At 42.7% G+C, this 19,084-nt stretch overlaps 1 protein-coding gene across 5 annotated transcripts in view; it reads right to left on the reverse strand.

Moving 5' to 3' along the window:
* Positions 1-17,915, reverse strand: part of DNM1L (dynamin 1 like) — a 50,105-nt gene extending 32,190 nt beyond the window's left edge. For 3 of the 5 annotated variants that reach the window (XM_034779966.1, XM_034779982.1, XM_034779956.1), the window contains exons 1-2: positions 17,685-17,915; positions 4,297-4,444 (exon numbers count right to left, since the gene is read on the reverse strand). In XM_034779966.1, coding sequence (XP_034635857.1) covers positions 4,297-4,444; positions 17,685-17,786 — 250 coding nt within the window. In that variant the 5' untranslated portion in view covers positions 17,787-17,915. Of the gene's footprint in view, positions 1-4,296; positions 4,445-6,759; positions 6,845-17,684 lie in introns of all 5 variants that reach the window. The other 2 variants (XM_034779974.1, XM_034779989.1) reach the window with 2 other exon arrangements.
* Positions 17,916-19,084: the final 1,169 nt, after the last annotated feature.

Here is a 19,084-nt window from a genome sequence, read left to right on the forward strand (position 1 = left end):
GTTATGTCATGTCAATGTATTTACCTTCAACTTCTTTTTGAAAAACAATCTAGTATTTGGCACAATGATATTAAGATCTGAAAACAAGTACAATAGGTGACAATTTGAAAGTCTTTAACTACAAAACAAGGGAGGAATTTTCTGGGTGAATATACCTATGCTGAAGATAAATTTCTGTTTATAAAAACATATCATGTATAAAGCCTCACTTTTGGAACCAAGATGTGTATGATTTATATACAAGCTTTAGTGAATAAAACTGGTGTTAAAATGTTAAGTCAATAACAGCACAATATAAGGAGGCATTCAAATGAAAGCACAAGGAACCACTATGTGTTCTTATGTTTATGAGCATGAAGAGTTCATTAACAGTATGTTCAGAATAGTACAGTCCACTAGTGCAGAAACTGAGGACTTCTTGTATAAGATTCAACTAGCAGAAAAATCTCCCCTCACTTAGGGACAATGTGTCATTTTGATGGGCAAATATTACGTTTATTTTCCTCATTCTAATTCATTCAAATTAGGGGTGCACCATAATATTTTTTGCCCAAGCTAGTAATTTTTATTGACAATTTTGAAAGTTTAGTGTATTTTTTTTAAAAAACAGATGCTAAAATATGCTTGAGAACAGATTTTCACAAGGGCTCTGAAACAGAAACCAAGTTTACTAGGCTGGAATAACTGGAGCAGCTATAACATTGTGGAGAATATGAAATTCTTCTTTATTATACAATAAATGTCTAGCATTCCTGATTATCCAGCATTCTTGCAAAAATGTCATATGTTGCTATCCAATGCCATGTCTGGGGATAGTGATATTATGGTAGCTAGCCTATGACATTACCTGGCACTTTAACTGGTAACCAACTTAATCAACTACAGTCAAATGCCACAGGGTTAGTTCCATGAAATGCACTTAAGAGTTAGATGTGTAGAGTTCAGATATGCAACTGTCCTTAAATTTATTTACAAACTGTATTGTATGGCCACCAGATGCAACGACTATACATCAATTTTGGAAATACTTTCATTTTATTAGCAAGTGGAATATAATTCTAATTATTTTGAAAATAATCCATTCCTTGCACTATTTTTGGAATTTTAAAAATCAACTACCAAGTTGTCCTAGTTCATCTGGCAAAACCTTCACACTACATTTCAAAGCTAAAATGGTTCTTATAATTCTGCATGTGCACTAGCACAATGATGTCAACAGGAATATATTTAATTCTGAGAATAGCATTTGTTAGGGAACAGAACTAGAGGGCCAATAGATTAAGCATCAAATCCACTCCTCTCCTCTCTCCCCCGCCCCCACTGATGTTTGTCCTATGTTGTCATTCAGCTTCATATTAATAATCGTGGTTTGATGACAAAATTACACATACAATTCAAATTCCAGAGGGTATTTACCTGCCGGAATGTTTTTGGTTTCTTTTAAATGTAAGTCAAATTCTGGACTTCATCTCCTTAACAGCGTTTGCTTTATAATATCAACAAAACAGACCCTCTGACAGCAGGCAGCTTTCACATTGTATGAGAAACAACAGACCATGCTGACTCATTTAAGAAAGGCTGCAGTATTACTGACTGTAACTCAGCAGTATATAATTTTGTAAATACTCAAAAGAAAGCAAAACAAGTTATTTTTTCCAAAAAAGAAAATTCTCTAAATCCCTAAAATTATTATAGGACAACTATGCGTAAGGATACTATATAAGGATAAAGTTCATAGGGTTATGCTTTATTTCATGTCATTTTAGTCCTTGAAGCTGGAATGAAAAAAAGACAAGTCTGATCATCATAATTAGCTACATGTAGGTTTATATATAGACAGTTGTTTGTGTACTTATATCTAACACACAAATAGGGCCCTACCAAATTCATGGCCATGAAAAATGCGTCACCGACCGTGAAATCTGGTCTCCCCCATGAAATCTGATCTTGTGTGTGCTTTTACTCTATACTATACAGATTTCATGGGGAAGACCAGCATTTCTCAAACCGGGGATTCTCACCCAAAAAAGAGTTGCACGGGGGTTGAAGGTTATTGGGGGGGGGGTGGGATGTCACAGTATTGCCACCCTTACTTCTTCACTGCATACAGAGCTGGGTGGCCAAGAGTGGCAGCTGTTGGCTGGGCGCTCAGTTCTGAAGGCAGCACCCTGCCAGCAATACCATACCGTACCATGCCATCCTTACTTCTGCACTGCGCTGGCAGTGGCTCTGCCTTCAGAGCTGGGTTCCTGGCCAGCAGCCACCGCTCTCAGGCCACCCAGCTCTGAAGGCAGCGCCGCCGTCAGCAGCAATGCATAAATAGGGGTATCAGTACCATAACCCCTCCCTCCAATAACCTTGCGACCCCCCCACAACTCCTTTTTTGAGTCCGAACTCCTACAATTACAACACTGTGAAATTTCAGATTTAAATATCTGAAATCATGAAATTTATTATTTTGAAAATCCTATGACCTTGAAACTGACCAAAATGGACCATGAATTTGATATGGCCATACCCATAAAGAAAGGTATCTATTGAAAAGTGTCCGTGTATTTTGCTTTAATGTTTGTCCCTGCTTCTTGGAGCATCCGTGCAGTTTGTTTGCACCTCAGTAAAAAAATTCTAACTTAGTTGATAGAAGCCATAAAGCTCTGTCCATTCCGATCAGATAAGCCTACCTTACTCTGAAAATTAAAAATGTAGATACAACACTTGGCACATATGTAGTAGCTTTCATCCAAAGATCTCAATGGGCTTTATACCATAAATATTTATTTAATTCATCATCCCTGTGCAGTATGTGCCATTATCCCCATTTTACAATTGAAAAGACTGAAGCCAAAGTCACAGGAAATTTGTAACAGAGCTGAGAACAGAAGAGATGCCTACAAACTCCTAATACTCTGTCCTGGTCTACAAAAACATCTTTTCTACCCTTAACCTTGCAGACTAGGACAAAAACTAGTAATTATCATGCATCTCATTCTACTGTGCACGAGGTGAAAGCAGTTCAAAGAGTACCAAACCATTAGGTGCAAATAAAATGCAAATAATGTGAAATTAAATTTCACAGATACTTTAAAGAAACCAAATGTGTTCTATGGTTCTATTTTAATATTCATATGCCTCTCAGAGCCCATCCTTGTCAAGTAGTTTATTGTGCTGCATGTTCAAAACTTAACTTTTATACACTGGATTTGTGTTTTCTGTCACTTTCAGCAACAATGGCATTTGGAGCTGGAACACCTTCAAGGTTCTCCAGTGTTTAATAGTAATTTTTCAAGTACCAAAAGATACAGAAAGTATATTAACAAAACAAGTAACAGACTTCTAGAACCTTGATTTAATATTTTCAGGAATCTGTTCTGAACTAAAGGTTTTAAAAGGAGCTTTATTTAAATTCAGGGAAAAGTAACAATTCTAGTATATATATTTAAGTTTATCATACCATCAGAAGTGTATGTGTTTTCACTGTCAAATGAAAAGATTTTTTGCTATGACTGATTAATTCTAGTGGTCTCACTCTTACATAGACCAAGAGTATTACTTAATGCAAAGTGAAACTGTTCCAACTCCCAACAGGCAATTGAGGTGACACTCTTGATCTGCTAACGGATAAGGAGGAGTCGCTAAAAGAGACTAAAGCTTTAGACTAGACAAGATTTAGAATAATCTAAAACATCCTACTTTCATATGGCTTAGAATTTCTCAATACTGCTTAGTAAAATGATATCAATAAGCCACTGGAGGTTCCAATTAAGTTTTAAACTAATAAAGGTTTGTTTTCGTAATCCCCAGCCCACTATTTTTTCCAGTTACATACATTCTTTAACTCCTCTCCACAGTCATGCACTTGTTGGGGAGGTTTTATTTATCAGCAGGAACAGAGAACCTAAGCAAAAATGTTCTGCACACCCTATGCAATCACTACCAGTCAAATACCGTAATACTCTCTTCTCACAGGTGCTCACTGAATACAAGGGAGAGAACAAAGGTAAGCCCAAAAATATGAAACTCAGAAAAGCTATTGAAAGAACCAATTATCCTAATTGCCAGAGCTTTTGCAGCTTCTGTTGTATGGGTAGCATAGGTGGTGACAGTGGCTATGTTTTCTCAACACAATTATATGTATAAAATAAGCCTCAAAGGAATAAGAAAAAAATGTGCAAATACATTTTAAAATTAAAGTTAGTAATTTTTTCCCACAAAAAGGATAGAAATATCACGAGGTATTTCCTTTTAAGGACAACTACATAAACATGAAGATTAAAATCCCAGTTGGATCACTCTTACCATTTTCATCTCCAGATGTTTTCCGACGATCCTCTGGTGAAACATGCACCAGCTGCAGAATAAGGGGTCTCCGGGTGATAATTCCAGTACCTCTTGGGAGCAGATCCCTCCCCACAAGACTTTCCAGCACTGAACTCTTGCCACTGCTCTGAAAATTGAAACACATCTGTGACTTTCTTATATACCTATTATTGCAATGCTGTAATATTAACCTTTTAACATTTTATTTTATTTAAAGGAAAACAAATGCCTCCATAGATTGTATTCATTTATTTCACCAACCTTGAAGTAGGAACTTACTGGGTTTAAGAAAATATTTTGCACTTTTTTAGCACTTTCAATCCAGAGATCTCAAAGCACTTTAAGAACATTAATCTTCACAACAACTTTTTGGAAATAACTGAAAAGTTGTTTAATTATACTTTAACTTCTATAAAGCAACTCTGTATCTTCCGGGGTGACTATTTTGTAACATCTTACAGTAACACTACAATGAGTAACAGTAGAGTAGAGAGTTAATTTTCCTGGCTACACCATGATAGAAACATACAAGTGTCACTGAAAAAGATGTTTTGCATTTGGGTACTTATCCTTTCTACATCGATACAATAGAATCTTTCACATGAAAATGAGTACAGGTCTGTTGCATCTTACGCGCATTTAACATGCGCGATTTCAGCTTTACACGGTCGGCAAAAGCAAAAAAAAAAAAAAAAAAAAAGAGAAAAATAACAATTTTAATACTGTACCTGTAGTGCGGGCGATTCCGCCCGCCACTGAACTCAATGAACAGAACCCCCGCGTAAGATGAGACAGACCTGTACCCCAAGTAGAATTTTGCATGGCTATTGTACACTTTTTGGCAGGTAACTCCACGGATTGCAAAGCTGATGCATCTTGCCTATAGGCATCTTGCCAATCAACCAGCGGCAGCTGACAAAACATAGCAGTTAAATACTTTCACTGAGGACTGGTCTACACTGGGGGGCGGGGAGGGAAGGGAAGATCAAGCTAAGTTACGCAACTTCAGATACATGAATAACGTAGCTGAAGTCGACGTACTTAGATCTACTTATCGCGGTGTCTTCCCCCATCGACTCCACCTCTCGCTCCGGTGGAGTACTGGAGTCGACGGGAGAGCACTCAGTGGTCGATTTATCGTGTCGTCACTAGACGTGATAAATCGAACTCTGCTGGATCGATCACTCCGGAGGTAAGTGTAGACATGCTCTAAGACTGCACAATCCTAAATTCCCTCTGAGTGTCATTTCCCTCTGCAGAACTTGTGTATGAAGTCGGTAGAAGTGTAACGAGATTGGCAATAATACATACATACAGGTTCGAGGAAATGCCTTGTTAATCATCTACTAACATTTACTAAGCCTGGGCACATCCCCTCAATTCACTACAATTCTGGATTGACAGGTTTGGTTTGGGGAGTTGTTTTGTTTTAATAGAACCATACTACACTATTCAATTTCTCTGTAGTTTGCAATTGAGGGGTAAGAATAGAGGGCAAGGAGCTAAAAAGGTATTTGTCAATCACTGAATTATTGAGTCCCCAAATTATCACCGACCAACATGGTAGTTATTTAATAATCATTGAGCATATTGACAAGTCTATCTGCTACACAGTAGCTCTATGGAACCCTTTCCACTGGGTTCCAATCCGGAGCCCAATAGTAAGCAGCTAAGTCCTAATACTTCAAGTGCTAGACGGCTGTTTCGCCTACCTAGCTCACTTCCTACCAAAACCCTCTTTTCCCCATGGATAAAATAAAAATATGAAATAACTGAAACCAAAGAGTCTCAGACCTTCTGAGAGCTGCAAGTCCCTTCTCTGTGGGTTTGGCAAAGGTGGTACAGCTAGTAGCAGCACCTGCAGTGCTCCTTCCCAAGAGATCAGGGTGTAGGTCAGTTCTCCACCTCTGCCAGCCAGTTACTGAGCTGTGCTCCCCTTTTAAGTTCCTTCTCCAGCCCACGCATGCTTTGCAGGTGAGGCGGGGCAGGGCTGCCCAGGCCCAAAGTAGCTCCTTACCCCCTTCCTTTCCAGTGCAGGGTTTGTACACTGTCACGGGGGTACTATTTAAATCAAAATAGTAAATAAAATTTGGTAACAATTGTCTCATTCCCAAGATTAACTGCTGCTACCCTTCATTATTTTCAGAGTAGAAAGCAGTTTCTTTAACAATAGTTTAAAGTCAAGAACGTCATGAACCTAATCATATCATTGTTTACAAAGGCAGATTAAGGTGTCATAGTGAGAGATGGACACAGTGAAAGGAGGATAAGAGAATGGGATTAAAAAGTGACTTGCTAAGGGGTTAAATTATAAAGTGCAAAGTAGTAACAAATTTTTATTGATGTGATGGGACAAGACAGCCAAATCACTATCTGTCCCACTAAAGGGAACACACACAGCAAGAGAGTATTAAAGAGAATATTTATGGATAAGGCATCTACCTTAGAATGTATCATCTCCTTCTCAAGCATACAGGGCCAAAACCTTCAGTTGTTACTCAGAATTTCAACAGGAACGTTGCCTAAGCTTTAATTTTTTTTAAAAAATAAGAGTTTCATGCTGTAGGAGAGAGCTATTTTACCAACAAATAGAGAAAGACTTAAAAAACACACTAAAAGTTATGCTGCTGTCAGATTTTCAAACCACAGCTGGAGTTACATTATGATGAAAAAAAGTCCAAAATAATCACACCTAAATAATCTGAATTGGAATGTGGATCCACTCTGAAAAATAACTACATAAATATGGCACTCATTCCACAGATCTGTTCCCTATATGAATTTTGGATACATCTTCTGATTTGTATATTTTAACTACTTTCTCCCCAAGCAACTCTACAGAGCCAACAGTTAGAAAATAGGACTTGATTCTATCCCTTTTCATCCATCCACAGCCCATGTCTTCACTGCTAAATTGAGTTACAGGCAGCTCTTGGCTTAAGTCCATCCACACACAAAAATCCTTGAGTCTGATGTTGTTTTTAACTCAAGTTGGCTGGCCCACCAGGAGATAATAGAACACAGCTGGAGTTAGCACAACTCATCAGCAGTTCATGTCTACCCCCATTCTGTGTAGTTCCAGTGTTATTTTGCAGGATGGATTCTCTCACTCAAACCAGGCTAACTCAAGAGGAGTTAACTTGAGCATAAATAATTTACATTAACTCTGTGGTGAAGATATAGGGTACACCTACACACGCACACACACAAGTTGTGCTCATATTAGTGCCTACAAGTAGCAGTGTGGCTAAGCTGGCATGGATGACAGCTCACACAAGCCGCCTGAGTATTTAGCTGAGGGTCAGAAGGGCCTGTACTCACGCAGCTAGCCCAAACTGCCACCAATGGCATTTGTAGTAGAAAAAGAGAGCCTGGAGACATAAGACCTGCTGTAAAGCCAAAGGCCCTGCTTATATAAAGCAAAGTTAGCAAGAATCAGGCTATAAGCAAAAGTTGGGCCCTGTTACAAAACATGCCTGCCTGCAGGTTCGCTGTCCGGAACATGAACTTGGCAAGAACACGGCTGGTGTTGCAAAAACACAAACACTCCTAAAAAGTGCTAGGCACTGGACATTTGCATAAACACATTCCAGAAGATCATGCCAGACACCCCCACAGCTCCCGGCCACCGCAGCTGGCAGGGGGGACCCCCACAGCTCCACGCCACCGCTGCTCCCGGTCACCATGGGAGGCAGGGGAATCCGCTGCTCTCGGCCAGCAAAGGGGACCCCCGACTGCTCCCCACCCATCCACTGCAGACAGCATGGGGGACCCAGCAGCAAGAGACCCCCTCGGAGCTCCTAGCTGCTGTGGGTGGCAGGGGGGTTCCCCACAGCTTGGAGCCTCCGGCAGAGGGGGACCCTGAAGCTCCCAGCCCCCACACCCTCTGCCTAGGCTACCCATTTTGTGATGGGTATTTTTTAGTAAAAGTCAAGGACAGGTCACAGGCTTCGTGATTTTTTTCATTATTGCCCATGACCTGTATGTGACTTTTACTAAAAATATCCATGACAAAAACTTAGTCTTAATTACTGTACCTGTAACCATTGAGACAGGGCATTAGAACTGTGCTTCGTTAACAATAAACCTGGTGGAGCGCCTTCGCCACTGAACCAAGTTTGTGGTCTTCTTGGACAATTCCATCAAAGTCTGCGGTATGGGCTATCTGGCCAGACCCACTGCAGCACGCAGAGAGAACACATGCAGCCAACAGCAGACACCACCACTATGGCCATACTGCTATTTTTATGCATTAGCTCAAGCAGCGCTAGTGCACGTACATCTACCCGAGCTGGGAATCACATCTCCCACTTGCTGTGTAGGTGTACCCATACCATAAGTTCCAACTGCAGGGCCAAATTCTTTCCTAAGTCACACTTGTACAATACAAATGGGTTGCAGTGGTTCAAAAGAATTTCTTCTGCAGAATCTTTATTATGAGTGAGACTACATGAGAAGGAATAGCCTCAGGTTTACTCAGATTCCATTATGAGTTTGCAGGACTGAGACTGAAACATTCTCAATCAATAACTAATGATACACAAGAAACAAACCCTACAATACCAGTTTACAGTCATTTTCAGACAAGAACTGCACCCTCACCTAATTTCACTTCAGACATTAACACTAATGGACGTGTACTAGCTGTAGATATTGTCAAACAACAATTTAAATTTGTTGTTGCTCTTTAAATGTATCATTAGGTCCTTCCAAGATAAAGTTTCTCATTTTAAAAAGTGTTTCCAGTGAGGGATAAGTTGTCAAATGCAACTATTGAGGAATTTCAAATCCTCAATAAGGATAATTTGTAAATGCATCATCTTTTGCAGAGTTACACACAATTGCATTAGTGGAAAAAAGTACAGAATTTATGCGTGAGGTAACTTATAGTAGGACCATAGAGCAAAGCAGAGGCAATATAGCCCTGACTTGGCAAAGCAATGATGGCAATATCAGAGTTTCCCCTACAATATGAGATAACAGCAATGAGAACTCGGAAAGAGCAAAACCTTGCACTACAGGACAGAATTATCTCCTCAACATTTTCTTAAAACTAGCTACCAGCCCTGCTTTGAGATTCCAGATGGGATTTACAAAAGCTGCATTCTTTCCTTCTTGCATACAATCACCAACAGTAAAAGTCCAGCTGGCCAAATTATGCTCTCTGTAACACCTGTGTAAATCCAAGGGGTCGGGGCGGTCAGAGGGTGGGGAACAGGGGGGTTGAATGAGGCAAGGGGTCCCGGGGAGCAGTCAGGAAGCAGGGGGGGTTAGATGGGGCGGTAGGAGGTAGTCAGAGGCAGGGGTTCCAGGGGCGGTCAAGGGACAGGGAGAAGGGGTGGTTGGATGGGGCAGGTGTTCTGGGGGCGGTCAGGGGACAGGGAGAAGGGGTGGTAGAATGGGGCAGGGGTCCCCGGGCAAGAGGGGGGCGCCTCAAGGAACATGGGGGGTTGGATGGGGCAGGAGTCCCGGGGGGCAGGCCACAACCCCCTTGTGGGGTGAGGAGGGAACCAGTTTTTCAGATTTTGGCAGCTCATCACTGCTCTCAACCCACACCTGGATCCCCCCCCAAAACTTGGATCCTGCCTTGCTCAGCCTGCATGCCCACACATGGTGCACCTGGCCTGGAGAATCAGGGACCTGGGCTGTTTCTGGGGCAGGCCCGGTCCTTGCGCTGTGTCAGGGTTGGGCATAGCCTCACCTCTGAATCTGTGTCCCCGGGGGTGGGGGAGATGCACAGTGATCTCCCACCTCTATGCAGCCAGTGGCCTATGCTCCCCAATGCCATGCTGGAGCCTTCACATTTAACAAATAAAATTTGCAGAATTTTAAAATATTGTGCGCAGAGTTTTTATTTTTTTGGCGCAAAATGCCATCAGGAGTAAAAGTAAATATCCTTAAAGCAGGGTGGATTTGATTTAAATCAAACTGATTTAAATCACTAGTCAGGAAGACTTCATTTGATCATGGATTTCTACATAAAAGTGCATATTTTGAAAACGTTTCAGATTAGTTTTACAGCTATATCAGGAAATGAATGATAGTTTGGTTATTTCATTTATCAAAGATAACTGAAGCAAATATTTATGAAGTCATTGGGAGGTGAACTATCTCCAATTAAACAGGTTAATCATTAGTATTTGGAGGATTTTCTTGCCATGCTGTGTAGGAGCAGGATTTTATAATGTCCCTGTAGCAGGGTGGACACCTGCTCTGGCCTGGAAGGGCCTGAGATAGCCCAGGGAACAGGCCTTGTGAAGGCTGAGCTGATTAGGGGAAGTGGCTGCAGCTGGGGCCATGCCCCAAACAGCCTCAGCAGGCCCTATAAAGGCAGAGAGCCAGGAGCTCAGGCCAGAGTCCCTCTCTGCACTCAGGAAGAGAAGGGCCTGGCTGCAGGGAGCTAGACAGGGTACCTGTAGTGGAGCAGGGCTGGGAAAAGGCTGGGGAGTGCCAACCTGGATAGTCCCAGGCTGCGGCCTAGCAGAAGGCCAAGGGGTACTGGGGGTTGCAGAGGGCAGCCCAGGGCTAGGCCAAGGCAGCAGGTCCAAACCCCTCTTGCCAGTGATGAGTGGCCTATACTGCTGTCTGCCCCAGGGAGCGGGGGCTAGTTGGTGACTGGCAGTGGCCTAGTGCTGAGTCAAGGTGGGGATAGTGGGTGGGGGTTCCCCTGGGAGGGGAGACCTAGTGTGTGCGTGGGTATTGCCAGGGGGCAGCACCCAGGGCAAGGGGCACCAGGTCCTGGGAGGGACACGGGGGCTGGAGAAGAGGACAAGGCAGATCACTGGCCTGCAGAGGGCACTCTAGGGGCTGGTGAGCTAATTCCCTAGACGACCAGCAGGAGGCACCGCAGGGGTGAGTCCGGACTCCTTACAGTCCCATAAGAATTAACGTATGATTTGATTTAATCCTGTCAGCCACCCTTTTTGAATAGCAGAAAGGAATGACAGACCAGAACAATCCTTATGACTGATTATGGTCCCCTTTTGTTTTAGGATACGTTATAATGTCTACTATGGTTTCCTATATGTATTACAAATTAGGCACTCTAAAATATACATTTCTTTGTTTTAAGGTTTAGTAAGTAAGAGACAGGACCTTGTATTGTATCCTACGTTAAGGAGATTAGAGGAATGTTGAGGGCCTGAAGCCCCAATCTGACTTGTTTTAGTTATAAAATTTAGCAAGGCTTGATTTACAATGTATGCTGCTAAATATACAATACTGTTGTCTGTATACCTTTGAAGGTTTCTGTAAGAGATTGTTTGCCTCAATGAGGAATGCATGCATCAGGAAAAGATAAGGTGTGAAAGCCATCACAAATGTCCAGATGGTCAAGAAGAAGTGAGAGACTGTCTTCTGGTCTTTCCAAATCAGAAAACATCCATTGTAGCCCATGCTAAACATGTTAGCAGCACTGACTACCTCAGAAGTGAGGCAGGCACCCCCGAAGGCGAGACAACAAATAGGAGATAACGATGGGAAGCCCGACAATAACCATCAAATGATAACACCACTTAAGGACTAATGATTACAGGATGACATTGCAAAATGCATAGACTCAAATGGGAACGTACAACTATAAAGCTGGGGTGTTTTGCCATGGAACTCTGGGTTCAGTCCTGCAAAGCCTCGGAGCATCAGATCGCAACTGACAAGAGCTCAGCTCCACACTCGTGCTCAATCTAACTGGCCATTAGATTGACTCAAGCTCCAACAGACTGGTAACTATAAATATTACTGGCAGGACTCTGGGTGCATGTCTATGTGTACGTGTGGGAGACTGAAAAGCATATGCTAACTACTGTATTTTCAATAAATGCTGTGTATTTGCCTTCCTCTATAAAGATCCCGTGTGCTTTGTATGAGCATAACAGCTGTAATAGGAGGAGAACATCACCAGACGTTTAAATTGTTTTATTTAACTAAAACAACAATGTTATGTATGCTGGATTTTTTTTCTTCAACAGCAAACATATAATTTAACAAAACAAGCATATAAATTTTTGAATTTAGTTAAACATTCAAGTTTTTTTTTAATGAGGGTTTTGTTAAAATTGTTTAACTAAAATAGTTAAATTGAATTTTTTTTTTTAAATATTTCATCGACTGTATCAGCCAGGTCAACATGAGAAACTTAAAATATTGGCTTCTGCAGCTAACTCAGTCATCTTCACCTTCATTTTCCTGTTTGTTCAGAATCTGGAAAAGAAAAAACAAGCTTTCCTGCTTTTTCAGGACCCAAACAATTTCTCAATTTGGAATGAATTAGTCCAAAGAAAAAGAATATTCTTTCTACACCAGCAGTAGAAGCTACTGCTGTTAAAAGTGAAATTATCGCTTCAACGGTCTCGGCTACGCTTGCAGCTGTACAACGCTGTGAGGTAAACCTGTCTCCCTACAGCTGAGTAGGGAAAAGCACTGCAGTCTGTCCACACTGACAGCTGCCAGTGCAGTGGTGTGGCCACACTTGTAACTTTGCAGCTGTGTTGGGAGCGGTGCATTATGGGCAGCTATCCCAGCATTCATGTGGCTGCAAGGTGCTTTTCAAAACGGGGGGTTGGGGTGGATTGTGACAGGGAGTGTGGGGGGAGAGAGTGCTTTTTGGAGCACGTCAGCTCCAAGTTTTGCAAGTTCCGAACTCCCGGCCCCCTGCTCATTCATTTAGGGCCTTGGCTACACTGGCAATTCACAGCGCTGCACTTGCTGCACTCAGGGGTGTGAAAAAACACACACACACCCCCACGCGCAGCGAGTGCAGCGCTGTAAAGCGCCAGTGTAATCAGCGCCTCCAGCGTTGCACGCTCGCTCGCAGCGCTGCAAGCTATTCCCCTCAGAGAGGGGGAGCTCTCGCAGCGCTGGCGGCGCGACTACACTCGCGCTTCACAGCGCTGCCGCGGCAGCGCTGTGAATCCGCAAGTGTAGCCAAGGCTTAAGTGACTTCTACCAGTTCACTGGTGTGATGTTCTTTAAAATATCATCAGCAAACATATATTTCTTGAATGGTTCTTATTCCCAAACTGGGTCTCTTTTACAGCCTGCTGCCATTATAGGTTTTCCCTTCTAGTGAGAGAATGGTATGGTAGACCTCAAATCAACAAAGGTTACACTCAGAAAGACCTCAAGACTTCTGGAATATGCTGCTCAAAAAGTTTCACTTTTGTTTCTACTGCCTGTCCCTCCCTGCTCACATTTATCGCCAGACTGTCTCCTTGTCCAGATCTATTCCGCCCCATTGAACTTTTTGAAACTTTGCACTTTTAGAGAAAGGTAAGGTACTCTGTGTACACAAGTTTGCAGAGGGACAATAGGGTTGAGGTCTATTATTTCTCATCTCTACAGATTATTTATTTATTTATTTTTGCTGTTAACAAGCATGTTGTCTCTGGAGACACAAATCCAGTTTGAGAACTGCAGAACTAAGCATCTCTGATGGTATCTTCTAGCACTGAGTCCCATTAGGTAGATAGAAAGATTAAATAATCTATACAGAAACTCCTGGAACCCCATAAAATTGGGTCCCTAATCCATGAACTATTGGAACTCATTTACAAAACTTTTCTTAAACATTACATGAATATATTGTCTCATACTATAGAACTAGAATTTATAATCCCTATTCCATCTTTGATCTATAATGTATCTTAAAATAAGATTTTTTTGCTAAAATGCTTTGAGGAAAAAACCTATTTAAAATCAACAAATCCGATTTAAATAAAAAAATCATTGATTTTTATCCACCTTGCCTTAAAGCCAATTATAAGAAGCTCTCAAGCACCATTTTTTCTCTCTTGCTTATCCATAAATTTTTATCATTATCAATGGAAATATCTTTTCATTCATTTGGGGGGAAATTGATTACTGACTTTTACCAATCAAAATCTAATCCTTCTAAGTCTATCTAAACTCAGCTCTGCCCACACGCTATAACTAGCTAGATGTATCCACTAAACTGATCAGCAGGAAAATAGTCAACACTAATTTGTTTTAATGTTAAAATCCTTTAGATGAAGGGGACACAGTTCATGCTTCTGTACAACTATCCTTTCATTCATCCATCTGCAGACTCGGTGTGAGACAATGAGGCACTGATCATTCTGAAGGTTTTCTTCACAAACCTAAAGGCCCTAAAAAAATTCTGCAGAAACTAATGATGGGGCCAGAGATGCACCAGTACAGCATACCATCAACTACTGCTCAATTTGGCCTAAATCAGAAGTAGATTACACAGTATCTTGAAAGTGTAAACAGCTAACTAATGTCAATTTCACATCCCTGCTCCTGCTCAAAGCAGGCACCAGAACAGCCAGGGTATGAACCATGGGGAGGAGACACTTGAGAGGAAGAAAGACAATTACACAAAAAAACAGACACCATGAACACCAGATAAAAACCATCAGGTCTGGGGGGAGTTGAGGAGACAAATCCACACTCCTTGTCAGTTATTGTCTAGATTATGCATTTGCAGTTCTATCCCATCAGTGGCCAGCCACTGGTATAGATGCACAGGTGCAAACCCCTTCTACAGGCATGAAAACTGGAGCTTTCCCAAGTGGAGCATACCCACAAACATTTTTTCCCCAAACAGTATCTTGCTGTGAGAATTATAATCTTAAACTTTATCTAACAGAATACAGTGGATGTGCAGGATAGCTATTATGCAGAACCTGACATACCACATCATGACCTTCAGAGTGGTTCTATCATTGGGGTACCAAGGACACGACATCCACTCAGCAAGATTAGAAAATAGAAATAAAAGAAATTTAAGGCAATCCCAAATCTGAGCGACACTCACAGCCATTAATAGAATAAAACAGCTGTTGTCTTTGAAAGATCCATGCAGGAAGGCTGTATGTTAAATACTGGGAAGTACACTTGGGCACTTTCCAATAGGAAGTGCTACTAATGAGCACATGTGCAGCTAAGTATTACAATACCTGACCTGAAATACTGTCCCAAAGTCATGCCTGGGATGCACAGGTAAAAATCACAATTTTACACATAGTATGGGTTGACTCATAACTCATTTCTGTAATGGTATAATGGTATTTACTACTAAGCTAGTCATTATTTAAATCAATGGGAGAGGCAATGTTTTCTAGGAACCCCCGGCAGAAGGTAAACAATAACCTGGAGGAGTAAAGTTACCTCATTCATAGCCATTTGGATTAATGCCTTCTTGTGATGCCCAAATCTGATAATATTCTCATTCTCCATAATGAGCCACATGTTTTGACCTCTTCTTGAATCCAGATCTGATTTTGTAGTGTAGCCAATTAACCACAGCAATAACTATCACACATGTATATACATTCAAATAGACTCATTGTTTTGGGAATGATCAATATCGCTCCTTTCTTTTTATTGTAGTGTTTTGTGCTATTAGGTTGAAGCCATTCCATAATGCTTTGTAAGTAACAAGTCTTAACCACAGAGCAAAGTACAGGTATAAGATGGAGACATCAGAATGGTTGGATGCTATTGCACTATTGTATCGTGTGTGTTGCTTAGGCAGTATTCCCAGCCTGTGCCTTTTCATGAAATTTGATAATGCAGAAAGCTAACATCTAAAACCAAAGGAGAAATAAAAGCACATACTCACCACTAGGAATGACAGAATAACCAGAATTAGTGACACAAGATTAGTGTAACGGGAAGGGTTCAAAGGGCAGAAACCAGTAGTAACAACTCTCAACTCCTTTTACTAAGGCTGGCAAGAATGCTAGCAAAATATCTATACTATGACACAGAATTGCTGCTCTACACAATACCTAGAGAGAAGTGGAAAATGAACAATTCTCACACTGTTTGGAGTAACACAGAACATGACTAGAGGAGCAGAGGCATCTGAATAATAGTGCCCAAAGCCCAGTTAGGAAATATTTTATGAGGACTAAAATGTGTTTACAGAGAGAAAAAATAGGACACTGAAGTTCAGCAGAGCATGTTTTCAAGGAATGCAGGAAACATTGAATCACAAAGCAATGGAGGAAAGGAGCACATTGGGCAAACAGAAAGCGTTCAAAGATAAATTAAGTGCATGCCCGCAGGATATGAGCAATTTCTAGCTAAAAATACTGTAGGAATGAAAAGAATACACACAGAATGCACAAAACCGCAAAATATATCATGGATAAGAGAAAGGCATAAGCAAGGTATGAAATATTATATACAGAGAGAGTGGAAACATTATAATATAGAGGGAGAACAAAAGTGATGAGTGTGAAATTAAAATTACAGAAGATTAAAATAATATTCCTCTCCAGGTAGAATGTATATTAAAAAATATGGCCATTTAAGGAGAGAAACAGACAGAAGGAAAGAATGAGAACAATTCACTGACAGAGGAGAGAGAAAAATTCTCTTTCATTTGACTGTGTCCGTTTTCCACAAAGAATGAGTCAGGTGAAGAATAAATACAGAAACGGATTTGAAAAGTCAAAAAGAAGAAAGGCAAAATATTTTAAAAAATCTTCAGAGGCCAGCAAACTACTAGGAAATTAGACATCTTAGAAGAACTCCAGGGCCATATGGAACTTTCTCTAAGAACTAATTTTCAGTCTGATAGGTAAACCCTTATTAATAGTGTATGATTTTATAACTTGGGTTTTAAAAAAAAAAATTAAGAGTGACATTTAAATTGATAACATCCCTTTAAACAACAGTAGGGTATCAATTTGTTTTTTAAAACATACTAGCACTGCTAGATTAAACCAGTAATTTGTTGCAATTATTTTGAGCCAACACAGGCTTGTGGGTTTTAAACAGGTGCACCACATTGCCATTTAACACAAATCAATCCAAGTAACTGCCAGCGATGTTAAATGACTGTACAGGAGAGCAGAGGGCCAGTGTCACAAAGATGCGGTGTGAAAAGTTACCTTACCAGCCCCATCTTACTACACCCCCTTTCCAACGTTATGCAGCCCAAGCACCGGGAAGGTCAAGCCCAGAATAAAACGGGGGCCCAACACGGCAAGATGCTGGAGTGGGCAGCGCGGTCACCTTCAGCGGGACAGGGGCATTTGGAGCCGGTCACTTCGCCCCCACCTCGCTCAGGCCCCCCCGCCGAAGAGGGAACAACCCTCCCCCGCCTGCCGGGGCTGAGGCACAGTCAGCCGCTGACGGGCGCTGGGCGCAGCAAGGCGGGACACCCGCTGAAGGGCGCCAGCGGCTCACGCCGGCTGCTCTCCCCGGGGGCCGCCCCGCAGAGCCCTTGGGCGCCAGGCAGGAGCAGGCTCGGGCGCCAGGCCCCGCGCGAACCCAGCTCCCCTCCCGCGGTGCCCTTCACAGAGGGGCGGCTGCCGCCCGGCTCCCTGGGCGCCTCCATCCCGCCCCCGGGCCCGCAGCGCCCCCGCCTCGCTCACCTGCGTCCCCACCACCACGATCTGCGGCAGCTGGATGATGTCGGCCCCCACGGCGTTGAACACGTCCTGCAGCTTGTTGATCACCGGGATCAGCGCCTCCATGGCGGCGGGGCGCCCGGCCGGGGACGCGGCGGCGATGAATGGACCCGGCAACCAACGGTTCTACCTCCCCCCCAGGCCACTACCCACCATGGGCGCCGGCCCCGCGCGCAGCCCGGCCCCAGCAGGCTGTGCGCGCGCCCCCGCTCCCGGGGTGGTGGCAGTAGCCGCAAGGCCCGACGGGAGTTGTAGTGCCAGGCGCCCCGCAGCGCCCTCTAGTGGCTCCCGGAGGCAGCGGCAGGCTGAAGTGGCGCAGGCTGCCAGGCCTCGCCCCTGAACGAGGGGGAAATGGTGCAGCGAAAGCCACAGTCCTCCAGCCCACCCCCGAGTAAACAAACCACAGTCCTGAATTGTCATTAATTATTGTGCCTAATAGAACAACAGATACTGTACTACAGAGGTGCTGCAAGTGGGGATGCTACTGCACCCCTTGGCTTCAAGTAGTAACAGCCCCAAGACAAGGTTTCTGCCCTCAGCACCCCTACTATAAAAATGGTGCCAGTTCCACTGACGTACTAATACCAAAGTCCCTGCACTAGGTAACCACAGCATAACCAAACCACCAGGCCTTCCCCAGCCATACAGTATTTATTTACTACCCCCAGGTTTACATAGCACCTTCCCCGCTCCCTCCATAAAAGACTTCTTACAATACTCACAAAGTTCTCCCCTTGCCCTGCCAAGATGCAGATGTAGAGATTAATATGGGGGGGGGGAAACACAGGAGAGACCCTCAAAGAGTATTCCTCAAAATGCTGCGGGACTCCTGCCTTGCACATGTGCAAGTTAACTCTGTCTTTCACCTCAGTTGCATGCATTTTTATTTCTATTGTAAGTAATTTTCAGCAGTCAGTGTGAGGAGATGGCAAATTAGCATACGACACATGCTAATAAGCGCCAACCCTCGCACTGAGATACGCTGGAGAAATATGTCTCTGAAATGCAATCATGGGAGACAACCTGGTTGTTGTAAAAGCACAAGTGCCCTGTCTATGCTGTAATTCCCATTGCTTCCACTGATGCAGCTGCACAGGTGTTGAATTACAATTCTGAAGTTTGCTAGAGCTCTGTTAACACAAGCAATTAAAAATGAGTGCATCAGCATTACCTCCTAAGCAACTTGTCTGAGGGCAAATTGGTGCACTTCCTCAGTGACGTTAACCCTGCAAGGTCATCCAAACAGAAGAAAAGGGGAGCCAAAGGGATATGAAAATACCATAATTGGACAGAAACATAAGTAATAGCATTAAGTTTCATAACTTGCCACATTTAATAAAGTGGAGATGAGCCCAAACCCCAAC

Source organism: Trachemys scripta, chromosome 1, assembly GCF_013100865.1.
Source record: "Trachemys scripta elegans isolate TJP31775 chromosome 1, CAS_Tse_1.0, whole genome shotgun sequence".
Taxonomy (NCBI): Eukaryota; Metazoa; Chordata; order Testudines; family Emydidae; genus Trachemys; species Trachemys scripta.